The sequence below is a fragment of the Chiloscyllium plagiosum genome, chromosome 38, assembly GCF_004010195.1.
Source record: "Chiloscyllium plagiosum isolate BGI_BamShark_2017 chromosome 38, ASM401019v2, whole genome shotgun sequence".
NCBI classification, from domain to species: Eukaryota; Metazoa; Chordata; class Chondrichthyes; order Orectolobiformes; family Hemiscylliidae; genus Chiloscyllium; species Chiloscyllium plagiosum.
Genome location: NC_057747.1, coordinates 14,297,839 through 14,321,782, shown reverse-complemented (window position 1 = coordinate 14,321,782; position 23,944 = coordinate 14,297,839). Strand labels below are relative to the sequence as shown.

The window sequence follows — 23,944 nt, the reverse complement described above, 5'->3', positions numbered from 1 at the left end:
TCAACTAAAGACCTGAAGTTGAGGTGCTTAACATAACATTTATTCAATCTCAGGTGCTGATCCCCTCGAGCTTCCATGTCATCAGCAATAACTTGACATGATTTTGTTGAGTTACTGTACCGTTTTAATCATAGTTGAACATTACATCGTCACTTAATTAAATTCTGTCCAGTTTCTAAAATTTAATTAATTAATATGTATGTCTGCATCAGTGCCTTTGCTTCCCACACTGATGTATTGCCAAACCTATCTTGTCTAGAGATAAAAGCATCTGCTTCTGAGTTCTATAAAAATGACTGAACAGAACAAAGGTATGATTTGTAAAAGTTGAAGTTAATTAATTTTGGTTTTAGTTGTAAAATCCTTAGGAAAGTTTTGTACATAAACAAAATTATTTGTTTTTCTCAATGGGGTATGCTTTTCTGAGTTTAGATAGTTTTAAAACCAGAAATTGCATTCGTTTAAAAGATCTTAATCAGTTTATTTTTGTTAATAATCTATGATTCTTACCCGTAGGTTTGCAGAAAAGTTTCTTGGATTCAGGATATCGAATTTTAGGTGCTGTAGCTAAAGTTAGAGAAGCCTTCCAACCTCAAGAACCAGAATTTCCTCCTCCTCCACCTGATCTTGATCAACTTCATGTAGGTCTACGTTTGATATTTACCGTTGCTGTACATACTTGATCTTTTGATTTGCTTGATTAAATGTTGCTGCTGAAGGTTTACAAAGAAAGCCATGTCATCAGGATGTGAAACTGGGAAAATAACATCCAGAACATAAAGGCTTACTTATCAACAGGCTTCTTAACATTAACATTAACATTAAAACATTAAGGAAGACTGTATTGCTTTTTTTTGTGTCAGATAAATTGAGTTGTGTGTGAATTAACTTTTGTGGTTAACATATAGAAAAGATTTTGATTCAAAAACCTAATTCTATAATTTTATTTCACAAGTATAAATTTTACTTTTAGGAATTGATGTTAAATCTAAGATAAATTGAAACATCACTGAGAAAATGATAGGCAACTCTGAAGTAAGTGTACTTCAAATAGATCAGAGGCATTTACAGTTTCAAAGGGAATTTCTATATTTATTTTATCAAGTTTGAGTGAAAAGAGAAAGCTACGCAATGGATGACCTATCTGTTAGCCTCTGGTAGACAAAGGTGCTCTTTAGTTATTTCACCAAAAGGTTTTAGATTGTAGTTCCCAGATTGAAGAAACTGAAGGCACACTTGTGAATGAGGGCTTGGTAGTCCCCCAGAGACTGGAGAGATGGCTGTCACTTGACCCTGCCACCTGCCCACCCAAAGATAAAAGTTACTCATTTGGATTCTGGAATTATAAGGGTTTTAGAGTTAATGACAATTAATTTATATTTCTGTATAGATCTTTTAAAGTATGCCACATTGTGATGGAGATGAGCTTAGAAATTTAGGGATATTCCTTTGTTTAATTCAGATGTTGTTCATCAAGCAAAATGTGGGTGGGAGCTTGTGCTCAGCTTGGAAACACAGCTCATGGGAGAAAGGTTGAAAAATTTGCCTAACATAGACCTAGTTGAAGTAATCTAGATTAAAAATTTAGCGGAGAGAAAAACACAGAAGGACTGCCAGGAATTGTACCGGAATATGGCAGACTATGAGGAAGTGGGATCCTGATTTTTAAATAATTGCAAGTGAATACAGTGAAGATTAGATTACTTACAGTGTGGAAATGGGCCTTTCGGCCCAACAAGTCCACACTGACCCTCCGAAGGAGGGACCCACCCATACCCATTCCCCGACATTTACCCCTTCACCTAACACTACGGGCAATTTAGCATGGCCAATTCACCTAACCTGCACATTTTTGGACTGTGGGAGGAAACCGGAGCACCCGGAGGAAACCCATGCGGACACTGGGAGAATGTGTAAACTCCACACAGACAGTTGCCCAAGGTGGGAATTGAACCTGGGCCTCTGGTACTGTGAGGCAGCAGTGCTAATCACTGTGCCACCGTGCCGCCCACTGAAGTCTGTAACAAATTTCTTGTAAAGAAAACAAATGTATAAAATTGGAATCACTCACTTAGTTGTCGTGGAAAAGCAACCTTTTAAAGAATATAAATATCAAAACTTCAATTGTCTGAAATGGGTCGCAGGCCACATTGGTGATTTGCTTACTATTTAAAGGCAATTAATGCATCAAACTAAATGAAATTAAACATCTTTTGTTTTTCAAAAGTCTATCTGTTTTGAACACAACATTTTATGAAATTTAACCTTTACTCCTGAGTCCTGCTGGATGACACTAATAAATATAGTGCTGGATGAATGTGAACTTTTGCACATTGATCCTTAATTAGGATCATTTTATTGAATCACCTGTTGTAAAGATAAAGGTGTCATACTTTTCTTTAATGACTTGGGTTGGCTTGAGAAACATTGCACTGAAGCTTGTGTTCAGTTTAGTTAATATCCTTAACTGTTTTCTAGTACTTCAATATATTGTGTCACTTTGTCCAAGTAAGAAAGAAATGAATGTAAACTTCAACTGAATTGTCAAATACCCTGAACATAGGAGGATAATTTTGCAAATTCTTCCTTGTACATTAAGTGAATGGTGAGGAAAAGCAGAGACTGATGTATATTGTGAAATTCCTTGTACTAAGCTGATGTGCTTCCTTTCGAAGTAAATGTTCATCATTTAAGATGTATTGGCAGCATCTTACTGGGATAAAATGTGTTGGTTTGTTAAATGACGATTATTTAATGGAGTGTTGAGTTTTTCATTGTGTTGGAATAAAATGACTTCAGAATATAGCAATAAATATGCACAAATCTGATCAAATGAAAATATAAAGTAGGGACTGTTATGACTCACTGGTAGTGCGCTGTTTTTAATGGAGTTGTTATTCTATTTTTAAGGTACACATGGTACCCCAATTTATCTGATTTTCAGATGAAGGCTGATAACTAACTTTAATCAAGTTTCAATACCACCACAAGAATTACTGTTAAGTAATTTAGGCCTGTATAGTTTAAACCATTGATATAAAACGATAGCTAAAATGCTAATCCTCTTATAAAACCTCCTTACACACACAGACAGAGAATGCAGGGAAAATAGATCATTGGCAGAAGTAGAAAAAGACTGGAAACTCGGTTCCTAATTCCAATGTCTAGATGATCCTTCCACTGACTAGTGTTCAGGTTGTCTTTCTCTGAAAGCTTTCACTGGTTTGTAAGAAGTATCTAGTGTGAAGATATGTGTCTGAAAGAGATTTGTATGTCCTGTCTTTCTTGAACAGGGATGTTAATCTGGTGGCGAGGTGTTTGGTCCATGGAAAGCAGAGTAAATATCTTCGGGTTTTAAAAAATATTAGACAAAAGAAGCGTGAATGGGTCGAGTCAGGGTTGCACATGGTTTTAGTTTTGGCTTAGAGTGATTGAAGTTGGGGTTTTGGTGTTGAAGCTGCAAGATAAGCTTTTACTGCAGCAGAGGAGCTCTGAGTTCTCCTTCTGCTAGTTTGATTGTTTTTTCTTTTGGATGAACTGGAAGAGATTGCATTAAGTGAGGGAAATCTTTTGAACTTTGCCAAGGATGTTTTTATGGGATGCTGCTCTATTAGTACAGTTGATGAGCAGTAGTTAAATAATAATATATTATTTGTTCAGCATGTTTGAAATAATTTAAGATAGGTCAATTCTTTTTGTTTGTATTTTAACTGTGGTATAAGAATAAAGGGAGTTTTGCTTAAAGCCTAGTTTGACCAATCATATCACAAAGAATACAGCACCTAACACTTGAATCCAAATAAGATAAAAGTTAGGGTCTAAGCTATCTCCTTGATGTGTTTTGAGGAAGTTTGTTCTGGCCATAACAAGAGTGATTTGATTCGACTGGAAACCATCTCTGATTTATTAATTCAATCGTCACAGCTCACAGAAATCCTGCAGGAAGGTTAACTGTTTTCCTTCAACTTTGAACTGAGGTTTTTTTAAACTATAGAGCACATAGCTTGTGCTGGAGACAACAACAGATACTTTTGTCTTTTTCTCTGTGGGTCTCTGTATCTCTGTTTTTGTAACTTTTGTTTCTAGTCCAACCTATGCAGTTAGTTTAGAAGCAATCTCGGCTCCTGATCTTTATAGGAACCTATAGTTGCAAAAAGCAGTATTCTCAATCCGTATTAATTTCCTTGCTGTGAAGTATGCAGCCTTGCAAATCTCTGTCCTTTGTCCTTGTATTTTACAGTCTTTGAAGACACAAAATAAATAGACATGGTTCTTACAGGACAAATTGTGAAATTTCAGCACGAGATGTCTAATTATCTTGTACATTTCTAGCATATCACTTTCATTGAATTGTACATAATTGAAGAGTAGAAGCAGTGTACTAAATGTTTCTTTCTGGAAAGCTTTCATATATGATGACTTCATTACTTTGTTTACAGTTGAATGATGAACCTGCTCCTCCCAAACCACCACTTCCTGAGGGTCAAGTTCCTCCACCAAGACCACCTCCCCCTGAGGAAAAAGATGAAGAATTCCCTGAAATGAAAGCTGGAGAAGTAGTCAATCAGCCTATGATGGAGTCTGCTAGGCAGTTGCACGATGAAGCCAGAAAGTGGTCTAGCAAGGTAAAGGTTGACTGGCATAAGGATGTCCAAGGGATAATCAAAGCCTGTTTAATGTTTTGAGAGTTCAAATATTCATATTTATTACTTGTTTATATATTGTAATTCTCATTTGCAATTGCTAGCTGTTTGAAATTGAAGTCACTGCAATTTGCAAAAAGTGTTCCCTTCTTTCTTTCTTGATCAAAAATGCATGACTAATTTATAATTCTCCTGGAATGATGGATATAATATCGTCAGAATCTTATTCAAACAAAGCTGCTTTGTAACTTGTGAAAAATTTGACAGGTCATGGTTTGCCATTTATAGAAAATGTCAAAAACATGATTGAACACTGAAATTACAGCTCTCAATTCAGACTTTGAACAATAGTATGAACACATTAATTAAAAGTTGGGAGATGTAATTTCTCAGTCATGATTGTTGGGCCACATGGCGTCTTTCCATACTGTAGGATTCTGATTCTGTGATCTTTCTCTGAGTGAAAACAACAGTCTCCTTTGAAGATTATGAAACAAATTTTGAGTGATCCATTAAGACAATGCGTGATCTCAGCAAGGCTAAAGTATACATCCATGTTTCCTGTGATCTCAAAACTGTAGTTATTTGGGATACTTTTTTTTTAAACTTAGTGAGGCCATGACATTAAAGAGGAAAGCAACTTGTTTGGCTCATCTTGCTTGAATTGTTCACCTCGGAAACTAGAACGACACAGCTGATTATCAAGTAGAAATGCAACGATAAGCCAAGAAAAGTCTTTTGGTAGTATTTAGCAGCAGTCAATTGGTGGGAAAACTAAATGGCAAATTATATTTTCAAAATATCTTGATTAACTTAATGATATAATTGGCTTGAGCTTATTTTCAGAGTCTTTTAGGGCATTTATTTGGAGAGATGATGCAATAGTTGTCTGATCTCTAAAATAAGGCCATGGACCACAAAATAGCACTTAACTAAACAAATCACTTGTTAATTCTTTCTGCGGCCCACCAATATGAACACTTTTTTTTCCATTTGAAAATATTTCAGTCACTTTCTGAGTTTGAGGGTGGGCATCTGTGGACATTGGTGTCATTTGGCAATCACCCAATTATAATATTTCCATACACTGCCAACATGTTGGGTTGGAACCTGGATGAACATATGAATTTCACTTCTTTCCGACCTTCAAAGGAATATTCTGCAGTTGTATTGAACCATATAATAGCTGTTGACAGTTGTGCTTCTCCAGTTCCATCATATAGATCAGCATAACACCATCCATACAGGAATTTTCCCAACTGGATCCAACCAGCTGCAACTTGATAATCTAGTTGTAGTAACACCTTAATTTCTTGAGTGCTTCTGCTCACTGGTTATAAATGGCTTTGAGGATATTGTTCTTTAATTATAGTTAGAGTTTTTCACTGGAGTTGTAATGCGATATAATGTCTGACACTTTCTATAGTTGTTTGAAAAACAATTTAAGCTTTTGATAGTAAAGAAATATTTACCACATGTCCCTGTTTCTCTTGTGAAGCTTTATTTTTTCAAATGAACATGGAAATTGAAGCTTCTCTATATTCTTCATAGCTATCCACAAAGTTGAATTCTGTTTTATAGTAGAATTTATTTTTCCTGTAAGGTTTTGACTTGGGTATTCACATTTTTGTCATGAAAAACTGAGATGCTTGTGTCAGTATCAGTTGAAGGCTCATCTGCATGGCATTTATGCTATTCTTAAATGTTAACGAATTCATTTTGCATATAGTTGTCTCTTTGTTCAGTAAAATACATGTTGAATTGTGGGTATTATTTCCATATGTACAGCAGAGTTCAGTTGACAAGAACTGTACCATATTGATTATTGTAAGTTCTTGTAAATGCTTCCTTTCTAAGACCCAAGATAAATTACTGAATGAAATGTAATTATAGAAACTGTGTCACAGAAAATGTTGACCATTCTATATCTGCTAGTGGAAGTTTCTGTCTCCTTCCTGTTATCCTCGTGTCCTTTTATTTATCTATCTTGTCAAATGTTTTCCCAGTTTTCATCATTGTTCATCTTGAGTTTAGTAATATATTCATTGTGTTTTTACATGGTAGCTATGGCTCAGTGGTTGCATTTGTAAATTAGTAAAACGAGTTCAAATTCCACTCAAAAGATAAAAGGGCAGACTCAGGAAGGACAAACCATTCTAGTAATGACAGATTGCAGCACTGTGGAAAATGCTGTCATTCAAATGTAAAATACCTAATAAGTTAATCAAAGAATTGAGAGTCATCTCCTGATCGAACATTAATCCATCAAGCACCATCACTAGAAAATGGATTATATGTTATGTACTTTGTTCCTTCATGTGGAGTCATACTGTATACATTTGCAGCCATGTGTTCTTATCAGATAATCAGAAATGTCAAATTTTTCCAGAAATAGTTGGAAATTGAGGTTACGATAGATAACATACTCAAGCAATCCACATCTTTCCTTCGTGTAACCTGAAGTGATGGCATTTCCAAAAGTAGAATAATTAATGAACCTTCAGAAAATGCTACTTCAGTCGAGATTATGAAATGCTTTAATTTGGCAAATTGTGCAGGAACAGACAAGGTCCAGACATCTCGCCTAATGTAATTTTGAGTATTGGACGTTGTCCAGCCCGATCGTGTGAGTAGGTGACTAGTTTTTAACAATGCAAGAAAAACTAATTTGTCCAATGGAAGCATTCTTCATAAGTGATATGCCTTTTGTGTCTACCTGCTACTTAATGTTACTCTCTACTAAATCCTTGGGAGGGAGGAAAGGGTTTTGTCAGAAAAGATTTAGTTTTTTGAATTGAGAAGGTATCTTTTATAATGTGGGAGTAGATTAGGTGGGTAATGACAGATTAATGTCATAAATAACTAAAATTTCTGATGATCTGAAGTGTGTGGCATGCATGTGTGGCATCCCTGAAAATTATAATATTTCTCTTCTTTTCTAACTGATCTTTGAATGAAAGGAGCCTTTTTTCAAAGAGTGAATATTACCCTGCCAGGTAGGTTATCTTTCAGTTTCTGTCATTTTGCTCGGAGTAGATGGGATGGGGAAAGATTTTGTGCACAATCCTTTCCAGCCAAAAAAGTTCCAATGTTGAGATGTAGTTAATGTAATGAACTGCAGGGTGCCAATATTGAACCAGAAGTTGAGTCCATGAACTTCAGGGTAGGAGTTTAAATGTTAAAATAATTTATGAAAATCACAATTGCACTCCAAGATCGAATATAAATAACTTTTAACAAAACTAACATTGATAATTCCTAAAATATAAGAATTATTTATACAGAGATAGACAATACTTGCATTCAAATAGCACTTGGCGTTACTAACACCAAATGGACTGTGGCAGTTTGAGAAAGTGGCTCATTTTACTAGCTTCTCAAGGGCAGTTGGGAATAGGCAATAAATACTGGCCCAGTCAACAAAACTTTCATGAATGAATAAGAAAAAGAAATTGACAAATTTTAATTACCAGATAGCTCATTTATACATTTAAAATAGAGGTGAACAGTCGAATAGCTGAAAGATATGCTATCTTCCTATGGATACATAATTCATACTCCAAAACAAATATAAAATTTAATTAGGTTATTAAAATTGGCAGGTGCTTAACTCTGAAGCACTTGGATGAGCCTAAGTTCTAATTTGATGTAGTATTAAACTTTTCTTTAGATTTCTGAAAATGTTTTCATCAGACCTTTCCAATCATCGTCCTACACCAATCCTCTTTCCTTGCGCAATTCAAAAGTGTCCTAGAGTTGAGCAACTGTTTGATATGCCTTAGGCCTTGCGAGATGGACAACAATCTGAAACGATTTCTTATAAGGAGAATGGAGAACAAACAACTCATAATATGACGTGAATGCCAAGGGCTTTAGTGGCACGGTGGTAGTGTTCATACTTTTGGACCAAGAGGCCAGTGTTCAAATCCTGTTTGCACCTGAGGTGTAGAATAATTCTGAAAATTAGAAAATATCAATGGAGTGACCAGGAAGGTTGACGATGGCAGGACAGTAGATGTAGTCTTAATGGATTTCAGTAAGGCCATTGATAAGATTCCACATGGTTGGCTGCTCTGGAAGGTTAGATTGTGTAGAAATCAGGGTGAGCTGGCAAATTGGATACAAAATTATCTTGATGGTAGGAAGCAGCAGGTAAGAATGGAAGGATGCTTGTTGGATTGGAGGTCTGTGATTAGTGAAATGCCTTGGGTCAGTGCTGTGAGCCCATTGCTGTTTCTTATCTGTATCATTGATTTGGATGAGAATGTTCAACGCATGTTAATCAAGTTTGCTGGTAGTGTTGTGCACAATGGGGAAGGTTATCAGAAATTGCAGCAGGACCTTGATCAGTGGGGAAATGGGCCGAGAAATGGCAAATGGAGTTTAATATAGATAAGTGAGAGTGTTGGCAAGATATGGGAATACTGTACCTTTTTAAGAAAGTTAAAAGCTAGCAGAACGACCTGACAGCACCAAGTGTTCTGAACCAGATACAATGTAACCTTTTTGGTCCAGCAGCTAGATTAGCTGGTTGCCTGGAGACAAAAACAAATTTGACTTGGGCCATTCAGTTTAAATTCTACCTTTTCTCAAAAAAAACAAACTCCAATCAAATTTGAATTTGGTGTAATGACAATATTAAAAGTCAATGATGCAATCTGACGCTTTGCGGGTAAAAGACTGAGAAAACTTGAACAGTTGAGTGAGAACTGCCAGAAGATCAACAGATGTAGGCTGCTAGTAAGAACTGCTGAGAGGTAACCTGTTGAGAGGAGTTGGCCCAGAAAAAAAAAATCTACAGATAGTTACAAAGGGAAGATTCGACAGCTGCCTGGTTTTGAAGTTTAAATTTTAGTAAATCTTAATCGGGGGTTTTATTGGACTAGTGTTGTAGAAGGGAAAGTAGAAGCAATGTTAGAAGGCAGTTTTGTAAATTGTTGTTAGTTAATTATTCTCTGTTAGACTTTTATGTAAAAAATTAAGTTGTTAATTTTTACTTTAAATAGTTCTTGGCCTCTCGAATTTTCACAGATTACCGCATGGGATAAATCTTTTGTGGTGCTGGTTTAAAATTAAGAGGGAGTTTACCCCATGTCATAAGTGATGTCTTACATTTTGAAAAGTCAAGTCAAGGTAGGAGTTTCATGGTGAATGATAGGGCCTTAAGGAGTGCAGAGGAACAGCGGGATCATGTTCACAGGTCTCTGAAAGTAAAGTCGCAGGTGGCCAGGGCAATGAAGAAGGCTTTTGGCACACTGGACTTTATCAGTCAGGGTATTGAGTATCCAAGTTAGAAAGTTGTATTGCAGTTGTACAAGATGTTGGTGAGGCCGCACTTGGAGAATTGTGTTCAGTTTTGGTCACCTTGTTATAGGAAGGATGTTATTAAACTGGAGAGCGTGCAGAAGAAATCTCTAAGGATGTTGCCAGGACTCAATGGTCTGTGTTAAAGGGAGAGGTTGGACAAGCTCGGGCTTTTCTCTTGAGAGTACAGGACACTGAGCGGGGACCTTACAAAGGTGTATATGATTATGAGATGCATGGATAGGGTGAATGCACTCTAGTTTTTTTTTTCTCAAGGTTGGGGAATAGAGGACGAGAGGGCATTGGTTTAATGTTAGAGGGGAAAGAACAAAAGGGAACCTGAGGGGCAACTTTTTCACAGAGAGTGGTACGTATATGGAATGAACTGTCAGTGGAAGTGGTTGAGGCCAGCGTATTAACAGCACTTAAAATGACATTTGGACAAATACATGAACAGGAAAAGTTTAGAAGGATATGGGCCAAGTGCAGGGAAATGGGGTTAGTGTGGACGGACATTTTAGTCAGCATGGACCAGTTTGGGCCAAAGGCTGTCTCTGCTGGAGTACTCTGACTCAATGAGTGGTGAATGCTTTGGCTGTTGACACCATTATTCAAATATGGGCATAGATCTGACTCAGTTAAATAATCAGTGAGGGATAAATTTAGATGATCCCGACAATGGTAGTAGTGCTAAGCTTTGAATGTGCGGATATTGGCTCTTCTTTCCAGATTTAAGGTTGATCTTCTGGCAACTTGTCGCAAATGTGAGTTTTCTCATGAACTGTAAAAACTTTATCTACTTCTGTTGTTGAAGGGCTTACAAATGGCAATTTCCATTGTGCCAATACACTACCGTAGTACTTTTGTTTGTCCAAGTCAATTACTCGCCTATTTATTCCTACCTGCTTGAAATATGTTGTCATGAGGTACTTTGCGGGAAAAAAATGTTAGGTTTGCTATGAGGCTTCCTGTCCATCATGGAACTGAGTGTTTGGTTAGTGTAACCATAGCTGCCTATCCAACTTGCAATCACTTGTGAAATAAATTTGCAACAATTTCACATCTTTGCTTGGCCATCAGCTGAAATTGAAAGATTGACTGGAGATTAGTATTTGTTTGGCATGTTCATCTTTTCTGAACCATGGAAAGGAAATGTTTGAGCAATTCTTTCACTGCATTGAGCGAAATGATATGATACAACTTAGAGGTGCAACAATGACTTTTTTTTGTGCAAGTCTTTTTCTTCAAATCTAGCTTCAGTTGGCTTAAGAGAAATAATTGCAGTTTATTTAGATAAGAGCTGTTCTTGATCCCTCTTGTTCTTTTCCTGTGCCTGGTCATGTTTTCTGCACTTACACTTGAAAGATACAATTCAATTTTTGAATGTTCAGTATTCTTAAGTGAATAATTTTTTAAAATATCATTCTACTAAACTCTTTGGAGAACTATTATGAGAACGAGACATCATTGTTTTAATCAGACTGCTCCTCTAGGTCCCAAATATTAATGGGGTAATGGAGACGATGTATAGTGTGTTCGAAGGAGGCAATGAATCTGATGAACCCTGGATATAGAGTTTCTGTTAATTTTTTAAAAAAAAATCTTAGCCTGACCTAAATTTCTGGTCGAAAGGTGGAAATAATTAGTTGTAGTATTAGGGTACATCTCGGAATTTGGTAATGAAATTGGGAGGGTTCATCCTGGCAATTCTCAGAACCTCAGAGTGTGACACTGATGTGCTGAGGGGAGGCAGAAGGGAAGGTTGACTAATGAAAGTTAGGTTAGTCTGAAGACATTGTGAAACTTTCTGGCCCATAGGGATTCCACAGCCACTGTTAATATGCATTGAAGTTGGGAATCCTGGCACTTTGGTCAACAGGGCATGGCTTCTATTTTGTTAGGCTCCCACCTGTTTTTGTGAAAGCCTTGTTGGTGGGGTGATATAGGTTCATTGAAAGTTAAGAGTATGAGATTGGGGTCAGATTGTTTGGTCCTGATATTTTAAACACTTGCCCCTTCGTGTTACTTAGTGTTAGGAGCAGAATTTGTTGTTTGAGAGGCCAAGATGTCAAACTTAAACCCTGTTTAGCAAGCTTTCTGTTTCTCACTGTTGAATTATATTGAATCCAAAGTTGCTTTTCACCAGTCCATGACAACTTTTTACCCTTGTCTTGATCCTTAAATTCATTTCAGCTTAATGAAAATTTTACTCTCCTTTGTTATGTATTTCTTTCTTGGTGATTTGGCAATTCCTGCTCTACCCAACCTGTGTCTCTTTGCTCCCTTTTTCTCTTAAGCATGCAGCTTATGATCATTTCTTGCTTAACACTCTCTTCATTATCCAAGTATTCTTTTAGGAACAAAATTAATTGCCGGAACACACGTTTGCATTCATGTATATTTTATGCATGATACCATTGATTCTGCTTCAGATCCTGGAGTAATTTTTTTTTGTCTTGATCCTGCTGTTTAATTGTGTAAAATGTCAAAAGCTGAGCTAGGGCATGTGCAAAGATATTCCTTTTTTTTATTCCTTTGGGAATAAAAAAAAGTCCTCCTCTTTCCTTTGCCTTTAGTTCGAATATTCTGCTTTGAATAGTTAGATCTAATTTAAGTCACAAGCTAAAAATGACCATCTCTTTTCCCTTCCTGATTTTCCTGTAGACATTTTGTTCTTTCCTTCCCTACAGAACAAGAAGGTACCTAATTACTAAAACAACTCATTCATATTCTCTCTCTCCTTTTGTCTCTCTTACTAACTCTTTCACTGTCTTTCCATCCTCCCCTCTCTACTCGCTACCATTAAAGCCTGATGTGACTGATGAGGCAAGTGAAGCAATTGAGGCTGATGTAGATGTGTATGATGGTGATGATGATGATGATGATGACGATGATGTTGAGTTGACTCTTCCCTCTGATAATGAAGATGAGTACGAACCTGAGCTACTTTTAATGCCTCCAAATCAGCCAGTTAACCAGCCAATTCTGGCTGCGGCTCAATCTTTGCACCGAGAAGCAAGAAAATGGTCTAGTAAGGTACTCCTCAGTTTTTCCCACTGGCAGTTGGTTCGTGTGCATCCAGTCATTCAAAGTGTTGACCGACTTGCATTATTACAGATTCTGGTTGGGTTTTGTGAGCCTGCAGTAAAATGTTTGCCTGCATTCTTGAAGTACTGAGATTGGCTTCACAAGGTCCTCATCAACGTCAGCAGTCAATTATGAGTTGACTTTGATGTAGTTGGAGGCATTTGCAGTCTTACAAACTGAGTGTAGCCAGAATTGTGATTGTGGATGTTGACCATTGCATAATCTCCATCACCTGTGAAGCCAGAGATGACAGTTTCTGAATGACTTCGATTGTAAATATATTTTCATTGATACTTTGTCTGTGCTGTTCTCTCCTAAGAGCTATTACTAAGATAGATACATACATAAAAAGGCAGTATTGTTAAAGGAAGACTGTCTGTGGAAAGTAATACTTTTTTTTTGGTAATAGCTTCGGCTATATTTTCCTTAGGTGAAAGATCTAGCACCATGTACATGGCCAAAAGAATCCTACTTATCTAGAAGTTCTTAACTTCAACTGTGCTTACATTATTAATGTTAAGGCTTTGACAGCGTAGAAATTTAATTATTTAGGCCTTCATCAAGTTCCATTTCATTCTAATAAGCTATTTGGCTTTTAAGCTGTTAAAATATTAAAATGTTTTCAAAAGAAATTTGTTTTCTATGTGGAGCAGACATGAAACTAAATTATGTTTTTATTGGACTTCACTGCAGTTGGATTATATGATAATTGAAATTCAATCATATTTGAGTCATGATGAATACTTATCTATGGCCCAGTAGTTGTCGTCTGGGTCAAAAACAACCAGGATTGGGAAGAATTATAAAAGGGAGTTTAATCCTGCTTTACCATCAAAATCAACTCAATGGGGTAATTGCACTCTTATTCCGTTACATAATGGTCAAATGACAGTGAGGTAACTCGCACTGTGTCAGATGCAACAACATTTGGAATGACAGCACAGATTGTCTAAAATATAATGTTAAAATTCTGAAATAAGTGATAGTTTCTAGCATGGGGGATTTCACTAGTGATACTTATAGATGCAAGACGTTGTGCTTTCATTTTGATTGCTTTCCTAATAATTTGCCTTACCGAAATGTTGGAGAACAACAATGTGCTTCAGAGGGATGTTTGATTTCTATACTTGAGCATCACTCCGAAACTCGAGAAAGGAAAGGTCTCAGAATCCTTCTGTTGTGACTAGAGAGATTCTGCATTGTCCAGAGAAATTCAGTCTCCCTGTGGAAATCCCCTTTTATTGCCCAGCTGAGAGAAAAACATTATAAAGAATTTGTGAAGTTTTCACCTCGAGGATGGTTCGATCTACTGTGTCCACATGTAAAGTTCTAATCCCCTCCCAGATCATTGGTTGTTTGACAGTTATGGAACAGAATGGCCGAAATGTCCTGGCCCTCTGTAGGGCTTCCTGGTTTTGTCATAGTTTTGCCATCTTCCAGGGTATTATCATGTATAGCTATAAAATAGTTAAAATGTTTTTTAAAAAAATTCATTGAACAATAATTCTTCTGTATTTGGGAATTTTGAACATGGAGCTTTAAAACTCATGTAATTTGAGTCTTAAATTTAAATAAATGCAGCTTGGGATGTGCTGCATTATCGTGCTAGATGAATGCAAGTGGATGATTTAAATTTAGTTACACAACTCAAAGGATAATACAATATAAACATGAATCTTCAACTGTGCAGAACTATATAATCTAAAAGTTTGATCTTTTAAAAATATCTAATAACAGACATTCTTCCTTTTGTAGATTGCAGCTTTACTAACAAGAAAATTGTTGGTGCTATGGACTGAAGGTTTTTTTTTATCTAATGTGAATTAATGACATTTGCATGATTGTGTTAGTGTTAAAAGCTTTAGATCAACTTACATTGCTACAATAGCATAATTAATTCCTCTCTCATTTAATTTAACTATTGTAGTTCTTGAGTATGTGCAATAAAATGCTTGATCTTATTTTCAACTAATTGCTTACTTGAAAACATTTTGCTTAAAAATGTGTTGTTAAACGGTGTCAAAACGCTTTTTAAAGATTTGAATAACTTCTGACTTTGCTAACAGGTTGCTGACCTGTTGTAAAATTCACATTAATGAATTTGAGTTCAAGGATTTGGACTTTTTCTTTGAAGTCAAAGCTGATTATTATAACTCAATGATCAAAATTTCTAAAATAGCATTGCAGTGGAATTGGCACTCTAATCATTAAATGTCAAAATATTTCCCTAAGTGGAAGAGTATTGAGCCTCAGTTTATTTTTCGTGACTCTGTATGTTGCTATGTCTTAAGGAGCATGTGAACTTTAGTTTTCCAACTTTGATACCAGAGTTTACATATACTATTTTTTTTACAAAATGCCTTAGATGTCACAATGCTGCCTTTGACAATACTGCTTTTCATTTTGTGATTCATTTTGTTTCCTGAGAAGATGATTTAACTAGGATACTCTCCAAAATTATTTTATAGTCACTATTTCTGAAACATTGAACAGATAAATATTGCTTGTCAATGCAATGCCTATTCAGTATGGTCAATGATCATCAGTGAAGAAACTTTTTTGTAAAACTTAAGATAGTCAAGTAGCCAGTTAGAATCCTTTTCTTAAAGCAGACAGTAGTTTGGATAGGGTATGTTTTACTGAAATACCTAGATTTAAAAAGCAGGTGTAGAAATATTTTAACAGAAATGGATTTGGGCTTTGAAGGAAGCTTGAGGAAATATGAATAAGTAGGAAGTTTATTTTTGACTGCCAGCACATGAAACTCCTCTAACATTTGGAGATATAATAATTTCTGGTGACATTACATAAAGGGCCAAATCTGGTGATCACTTGATTATAAGTCATTCAGGAAATGTTAGACAGATTAAATGTTAGGTGACTACGTAAGTGGTTCCAACCCCCACCCTTTCTCTTCTCCCTGCCAATGTTCCTGCTCCCAACCACTCTCATTGACTTGCTGTCCAACTAACTCACTCCCATCCATCCAACTCTTTCCTGACTCCCCACCCCATATACTGCCCAACCACCTATCAAGCTCTCAACCTCCTGACGCCTCACCCTGTCTGTCCTGTGACAATCTGACTACCTACTTCTGATTAAACTGGATCCCTGTCATTTGATTTTTTTTAAGATGATCATTGTTTTCAAGTTGATTAATTATGACACTCTTTTAAAAAATGATTTAGTTTGATTACATTGAGAAAATAGATGTTATTTTGTTGATTATGTTCTTAGCCTGAACTGTTGTGTTCTGAAAGTGTTCAATCCTTCCATAATATACATTCCAAGTTTCCCCAGTGAGTAGTTGAGTTGTACAAGACCACAAGGTTCCAGTTTTGATTTACTGCTGTGCTGATTTAAATGATGAGCTCTTGTAACAGTCAACTTTGTTAGGTATTTGTCTCTACACCTTAGATTAGAGAGGGGCAACAGTTAAGTGTCAAGCAACAAACCTGAAAATTCCTGAATTGGCATTACTGTGCAGCATGTCTGATTTTGGGCACAAAATAAATTGTATGGGAACATTCTTAGGTATTGATATGTTGAGCCAATACCTTAGGTAGTAGTGACATAACTACTATATCACCCTCTTCCCCCAATCTCTTAATGAGAGGCTTCTTACACATTTCAAAGTCCATACTGGGAGGAGAGGGGTTTGAGAGAAGAATCTTATCTGTATTCCATTCATGTTGCTTTTTTTCCCCCTGGGCTAACAAAAGGACTGTTCAAGGCCATTAAGAAGGGAGAGGCTTTACTTCACAACCCCAAGCCTGTACATATGAGGGGAAAGATTGTATTAGTCCTGATGGACCCGAGATTCCAAGCCAAATGCTCCCATCAATCTGCACACATCAAACAGAGTCTGGAGGCTGTGCTTTGAGAGCTCATGAGAAATGCAGATGACTAATGTTCATGCATGACATTGTTCTACATGGTGCACTGGCAATGTTTAGACATGCAGACTGGCTATTATGTAATTATCTTAGAATCTGGATAATTGAACTATCTGCATATAGAGTGGGAATCAAATCTGCAACTGTCCTGTCTTTAAGGCTCAAATGATCACTAGATTAAGTTGCAGAGCTCTTGGGCGTGTTCCACTTCTTTCTATGAAACTTCTTTATTAGTTTTAATTTTCTGTTTGTTTAAAAGGCACCATTTGTTTCTCATCATACAGAACATACAATCAGACACACAACATGCTATTTTGAATCTGTTAAATTCTCGTGAAAAAGTGATAATCAATGATTTGATAGTAATGGATGTGACATGCCAAAATGATAGTAACATGATAGAACTGTATATTTAACTTGTTAGTGAGAAATGCAGGTTTGAAAGTCGAGTCTTATATTTATAAAGCATTGCCAAGTGAGAATTGGCTAAAATAGACTTGGAAAACATATTATCAGATAATATAGTAAATAAGAAGGATAATGTGAGAGTCATATAAGACGATATAATGCAACAAAAATACATTCTATTTAAGAAAGAAAAAGCGTTTGAAAAGAATGAACCATCCATGGTTAGCCAAGGCAGTTAAGAATTGCATCAAATAAAAACAAAAGGTGTAAATTATTATTAAAATTTGTTGCAGACCATAATTTTGAGAAAATTTTAAAAGGAACTTAATTTTAAAAACACAATTAAATGGCAAGAAGTTAAAATGCAAAAGAGAACTAGAAGGCAGCGAGTGCTTCTTGAAGTATTGAAATAAGCCCACATTAGGTATTTCCCAGTCCCCATTTCTAAATTAATAATTGGAAATTAGGAAGTCAAAGTTGGACGTGAAGTAAATGTTCAGTCTTCAGTGTAGAAAGCAAGAACAAAGTATCTCAATGGTATAAAATAACAGGGCAAAAGCAAGGGATGAGCTGAAAACATCATCATCACTATTTTTAAAAAAACTTGGTAAACTAATGAGACGAAAGACCCACAACCAGTCTAATGGCCATATCCTATGGCCTTCAAAAAGATGGCTGCATAGCTCCTAGGAAATTGTAAGCTAACAAAATTTTCTAGATTCTGTAAATTTTCCAGCAGATTGGAAAACAATAAATCAGTTTGAGAAAGGAGAGGGTGACAGAAATCAGGAAATTTGAGGCTAGTTAGCCTAAACTCTGTTAATGGAAAAGTTCTGGAAAGCATTATCCAGGAGGTTGTTGCAGGATACTTTTTTAAAACTAAGGTATAATTAAGCAGAGTTGATATGGCTTTTTGAAAGGATAATTGTGTTTGACTTTTTTGAGTTCCTTGATTTAATGGGCTGGTGAATGAATGGGGACCAGTAATGTAGTGCACATGATTCCCAAAAGGTGTTCACTAAGATGTGAAGTGTAGGGTTACTGCACAAGGTGAGAGTTTGAGGGGTTGGGGGTGATATATTAGCACTGACAGAGGATTGGCTGGCTAATGGGAAACATTTCAGGCTCAATGGATCACTTTCAGTCAAGCTTCCCATTTAAGCCAGAGATTCAGAAACTTAATCTCCAAGTTTTTCTTCTTTGGAATTCTTTACTCTGAGAGGAATTGATAGTCAAGGCTGAATGAGGCACATTTTTGCTCTGCACAGGTGTCTTGGGTTTTGGAGACAGCAAAAAAAAGTGAGGTTGAGTCCATGAGTTCATCAATCAGAATCTCATTGAATGGTGAAATAATCTTGAGAGGTTGAGTGGTCTACTCCCATTTCTTGGCATGGCTGCTGTAACATACCTCTGCAATTTTTGTAATATGTGAATTTTTGCAAGTTGAGATGCTATTGTGCTTCACAATTCTTGCACATTCAAATAAAGCTGGAAAGTGTTTTTGTTTGAAGCATTTTGAAACTAACACCAAATAACTATGTACTTGAAAATGCATGGTATCACCCATACCACTTTTGAATGTTTGAGTTGTAATAAGATTTTATTGGTTTTCCTGAGAACGTTGCCGGCAGTTTTGAAAACAGGGCTAAAACTAAGTTTAGACATCAAATATCGTCTATAATTTGATTAAAATGCATGACTTCCAAAAGAATATAAAATGTAGAATCCTGGAACAGCTGCAGTCTAAGTGATTAAACCTGTCATGTGATATGATCTGTATTGAATTGACTTAATTTTTTGAGGAAAAAAAAATACCAAAAGTGAATTTTTGTATCAAAAATATTTTTACCTTTTAATATGGATTCTTTCATCAGGGTAATGACATTATTGGTGCTGCGAAGAGGATGGCTTTGTTGATGGCAGAAATGTCACGACTGGTGCGTGGTGGTAGTGGAAACAAACGTGCCCTCATTCACTGTGCTAAAGACATAGCTAAGGCATCTGACGAAGTGACACGATTGGCAAAGGAAGTTGCTAAACAATGTACTGATAAGCGAATCAGGACTAACCTTCTTCAGGTATGAACTGAAGCACTAAGCAGAAGTTTTTGGATAATAATCGATCTGTAGGTAAGGTAGTGTCTAAATGAATTTTACACACAATCATGCTTCATAATCCAAATAGGGAGAGTGACCATATCATGAGCATAAATTAAACCTTTGTCTGATAAAAAAAAACAAATCTTACTAATTTTCTCTTGTGTAACCTAAGAATATGTAATAAATACAACCTTAATGTTGTCATCCACATCCCAAGAGCAAACAGGAAAGCAACCTGAAAGCATTGAGTAACTGCCTATATTTTCTCTGCTGTTCATATGCTTGCTTTACTTTCTCAATCACAGGTGTGTGAACGCATCCCAACTATCAGTACGCAACTTAAAATTCTTTCTACTGTGAAAGCTACAATGTTGGGACGCACTAATATTAGTGAAGAGGAGTCTGAGCAGGTGAGGCAGTCATCAAATTTCAGAAACTATGGCTTTGTTCAAACCAACTTTGCCTGTTTATTTCAAGGCTATACATGGGAATGAGTTTTGCATTATATAGTTGTGGCTTTGAAACAAAGCACTTATTAATATTTGAGACTCCAACATCACCCATGATAATTCTTGTCAGATCTTTGCTACCTCATTAAGTATGCACTCCCTGAATAAAACTGAGATACTGTAAGAGGGTAAAAAATATGTTGGAGCAGGGAGCAAATAGCTTGATCCAGCACAATCACTGTTTGTTAGCATGGAGAACACATTCTGCATTCCTCTGCTCAAATCATTACAGTCTACACCTTAAATCAAAAATTAGTGTGCTTTAATTGCTTTTTCCTCACTAAAAGTGCCTAATGTAGCTAATTCATTATGATCCACAAAAACAATTTCATTGGATTTGTGTTTTAAATGGTGTCTTATTATACCCAAGTAATTTAAGACTAACCATATTAAAGTTATATTTGATGAAAATGCTTAAAGATGAATGATTCGTTTTGCTGATTTTTGACTTTTAATGGCATTGAATAATATGAAGCTAATAGGTATTAAACCAATTGAGATAGATGTATCTATCTTAACAGCAAGCATATTTAAAATAGAATTTTGATTAGTTTGTAATTTTCTGAAGCTGTGAACTGTCAGTGTTGTGTTACACACATGCACGTTTATGACTATTCACTTTTTTTTTTATCCTCAGGCTACGGAAATGTTGGTTCATAATGCTCAGAACCTGATGCAGTCTGTTAAGGAAACTGTACGAGAAGCAGAGGCAGCTTCCATTAAGATCAGAACAGATGCAGGATTCACCCTCCGTTGGGTTCGGAAAACTCCATGGTACCAATAAAACCGAAAGGATTTCCTTGTCTTTGCCATCTTGGTGCATTAAGGGAGAATTTCATATGAAAGAACAAATGTTCTTCATCCAATTGGAGTGTAAGAGGAATCAAAATGGCAATATATTTTAGTGTTAACAATTCTAATCTACAGTTTTCACTTGTAACAAAACCTCCTGAAAGTTAACAGTATATTCATTTAGTGTATGCAATATTAATTTGAATTATGCAATGATTAGCTGCATATTGAAACTTGCTCTATTTTCACTTGTTTTCCTGAAATCTCACAATAAGAACTGTGAGATTCCTATTCCTAATTTATCCCTGTTAAACAGAATCAATCATACATTTAATAGAACAGACACAGTGAAGCTCTTGCTTGTTCATGTCCTGCCATTTCCACATATACAGAACTGCTATCCGTCAATAGACAAAATGTGTGGCTTTAACCTATAACCAGCTTAATATATACTAAAAGTTTTTTTTCTTCGAATGGGGTATGGCACATTTTGGGGAACCATATGTCTGGGAGCCATATGGCTGATATATCTTGACTCTGAAGCTCATCATTGTGTTCAGTACTGTTACACAGATACTTTGTGCTTGCTGTGGCCAAGCTGTGCTATGGCAGCGTACGTGCTTAGTTACTTATTAAGTTTGTTTATTTGCTGTTTTTTCGGTCCCTGATCATTAATTCAGTTTTAAGCCAAAGACACTCTGTTAAATGACTTGATGACTGGCATAGTTTGAGAGATGCACTACTAATCATGGAACATTGTCTATTAAGTCATATGCATTTGGCCTGATGGATATTGAATACAAGTAATTGAAAAGTGCACATATGAATATAAAATTGATTTGCTGAAATTCTAATATAGTGCACAGTCTTTAAGCATGTTTTGAATACTTGTGAATGAAGTACTGAAGGGATTATTAGTTTTTACTAACTAAATCACATTGTTTAAAGTCTGGACCGAATCTAAAATGGTATGATGATTGACAGCTTAAAATTTGCTTTGTTCGTCAAATGATGAGGAAATGACTTTTTGCATTCTGTGATTTAATGAGGTGTCAATTGGATGCATAAGTGTTTAAAATGCTGTTTATGAACTACAAAAAGTCAACTTGGATTGGTTTGTTTCTGTGAAAATAAATGAATGCATGTTAATCATTGCCAGAGAAATTGGTTGTTCACAGTATTTTGAATACATTTAGCCTTTTTTGAAATATCAAACTATTTGCTCAAATTTCAGTGTGTGGGTACTTTTAATCTGAAATGTACACAATTGTTTCACAGTATGTTTAATTTTGCAGTTGTGCATAATTTCCATGGGGATCTGAAGGATCAGGTGTTTCCAAATGAACAGATTTGACTATGTTTTGTATATTGCCCTGAGGTCCTCATGTACAATTGTTCAAAATGTGTATTTTTTCCATAGGATAAGTATTATAATATTCAACTAGTTATAAACCTTCACAATATCTGTTCCCTGCATTTAAGTGATTTCAGTAATTGTTTTAAAAAAAACAGTATTTATTGAAATGTATTTTCCAAAATGTCCTATGCAGACTAGTTTTAAAAATGTTGCAAATCTAAGATTGAGTTGAAGAAATAGAAAACATGGAGGATAATTAAGCAATTATTTTGTGGCATTTGACTTGTTTTAAATAATATTATCTGCATTTTTATTAAAATTGGCAGTTACATCTATCATGAAAATTTCACGCTTATGCAAGTTGTGGCCTTAGTTCGCCAAACACATTTTTCAAAAAAAGGAAAATGGAAAATAAAAACAATGAAAAATGAAATTATGTCTACAATTCTTAAGGGACTGATGCTTTTTTATCTCTCCACAGGTAGCTTTGATAGGCATCATGAGTGTGATTAAATTATACTTTTATTACTTGTATGCTGAGAGTATTGGTGTACAAAATGCTGGTAATTATTTATTTATTTGGAAATGTTTGGAAACTTGCCAGAGTTAAGTTTGTTATTGATTAAATGCTCCTAACTTCAATACTTTGTTCATATGGAGCTTTTTAAAGTTATTTCTTAGAGGGAATTGTCCCACTGGCAAAGCTAGCATTTTTCTTCCTAATTTCCTTTTGAGAAAGTGGTGGTGAATTGCTGCTGTAGGCAGCAGTTCAAATTGAAAAGTCAAAAGAAACCTTGGAACTATTGTTAGTCTTCAGCACTTCACACTTGGCAGCTGTGAAAATTAAGTGACTACATGCATATTATTCACATTTTTAAAAAAACGTATCATAAACTAGTAAACTTGATCTTTGATAAATCTTTTCTAGAGATAGCCTTAATACAAATAGAGAAACCATTACACTTCAGTACTGGTGCATATTGTAATGGCTGTTACTTAATTCAATTTTCATTTTCTTGTAAAAGACTACTTATTCTTCTTTGCAGAGTCACTCAAGTACTCAAAGCATTCTGTGATTTTAGCAATATTTTTGTGGATTAACTATTTTCCTATAAAGCCTTAAATAAATGTCATAATGTGATTTTTATATCAGAAGCTGTGGATTTCCCATATTAGATCTAGTTTTAGATTTAGGAATATGTTCAGATAGCCATGTTCAGTTTTAAGTTAAAAATCACATGCCATGAGTAGTGCAACAGGCTTATTTGAAGCTGCACACATTTCTCGCCCCCACTCCTCCTTCAGGCAGCTTTGAGAGAGAGAGAGAATACATCGGATGCAGAATTTAAGTAAAAGATTTAAAGGATCATGCAACTCAGGGTTACTTCAATACATTTGCATATTGACCACACTACCATCTGATCCAGTCACATAAAGCTTGTGGATACGACCATTACATGTAGAGACACCACCCACCAATTGCACAACAGGTACTCGTGACTCAGCTAACATTGTGTTTCTCATACACTGCTGCAAGAATACCCCAAGGTGTAGTATGTTGGCAAAATCAAGATTCAACGACACAATGGACACTGCACAACAAGCACCTGACAGGAATGTTCCTTTCCAGTGGTGGAACACTTCTGTGGCCAAGGACATTCAGCTTTGGACCTACAGTTAAATGTCCTCCAACACAGACTTTGGGACATGTAACAATGCAGAGTTGCTGATTATGTAGTGTTCTCTGAACAAAATACATTCTGTAGACAGACAGTCAATGTGGCATTACATAAATCCCTACTTTGGCAACAAAACCAGTCTGAGATAGAAATAACTTTAAACTCACTGC

General features: G+C 35.9%; 1 protein-coding gene across 1 annotated transcript in view; it reads left to right on the top strand.

Moving 5' to 3' along the window:
* vcla (vinculin a) overlaps positions 1-22,528 on the top strand; it is a 117,924-nt gene extending 95,396 nt beyond the window's left edge. The window contains exons 17-22 of the mRNA XM_043678615.1: positions 517-641; positions 4,440-4,625; positions 12,756-12,983; positions 19,213-19,416; positions 19,743-19,847; positions 20,584-22,528. Coding sequence (XP_043534550.1) covers positions 517-641; positions 4,440-4,625; positions 12,756-12,983; positions 19,213-19,416; positions 19,743-19,847; positions 20,584-20,730 — 995 coding nt within the window. The 3' untranslated portion in view covers positions 20,731-22,528. The remainder of the gene's footprint in view (positions 1-516; positions 642-4,439; positions 4,626-12,755; positions 12,984-19,212; positions 19,417-19,742; positions 19,848-20,583) is intronic.
* The last annotated feature ends 1,416 nt before the right edge of the window (positions 22,529-23,944 follow it).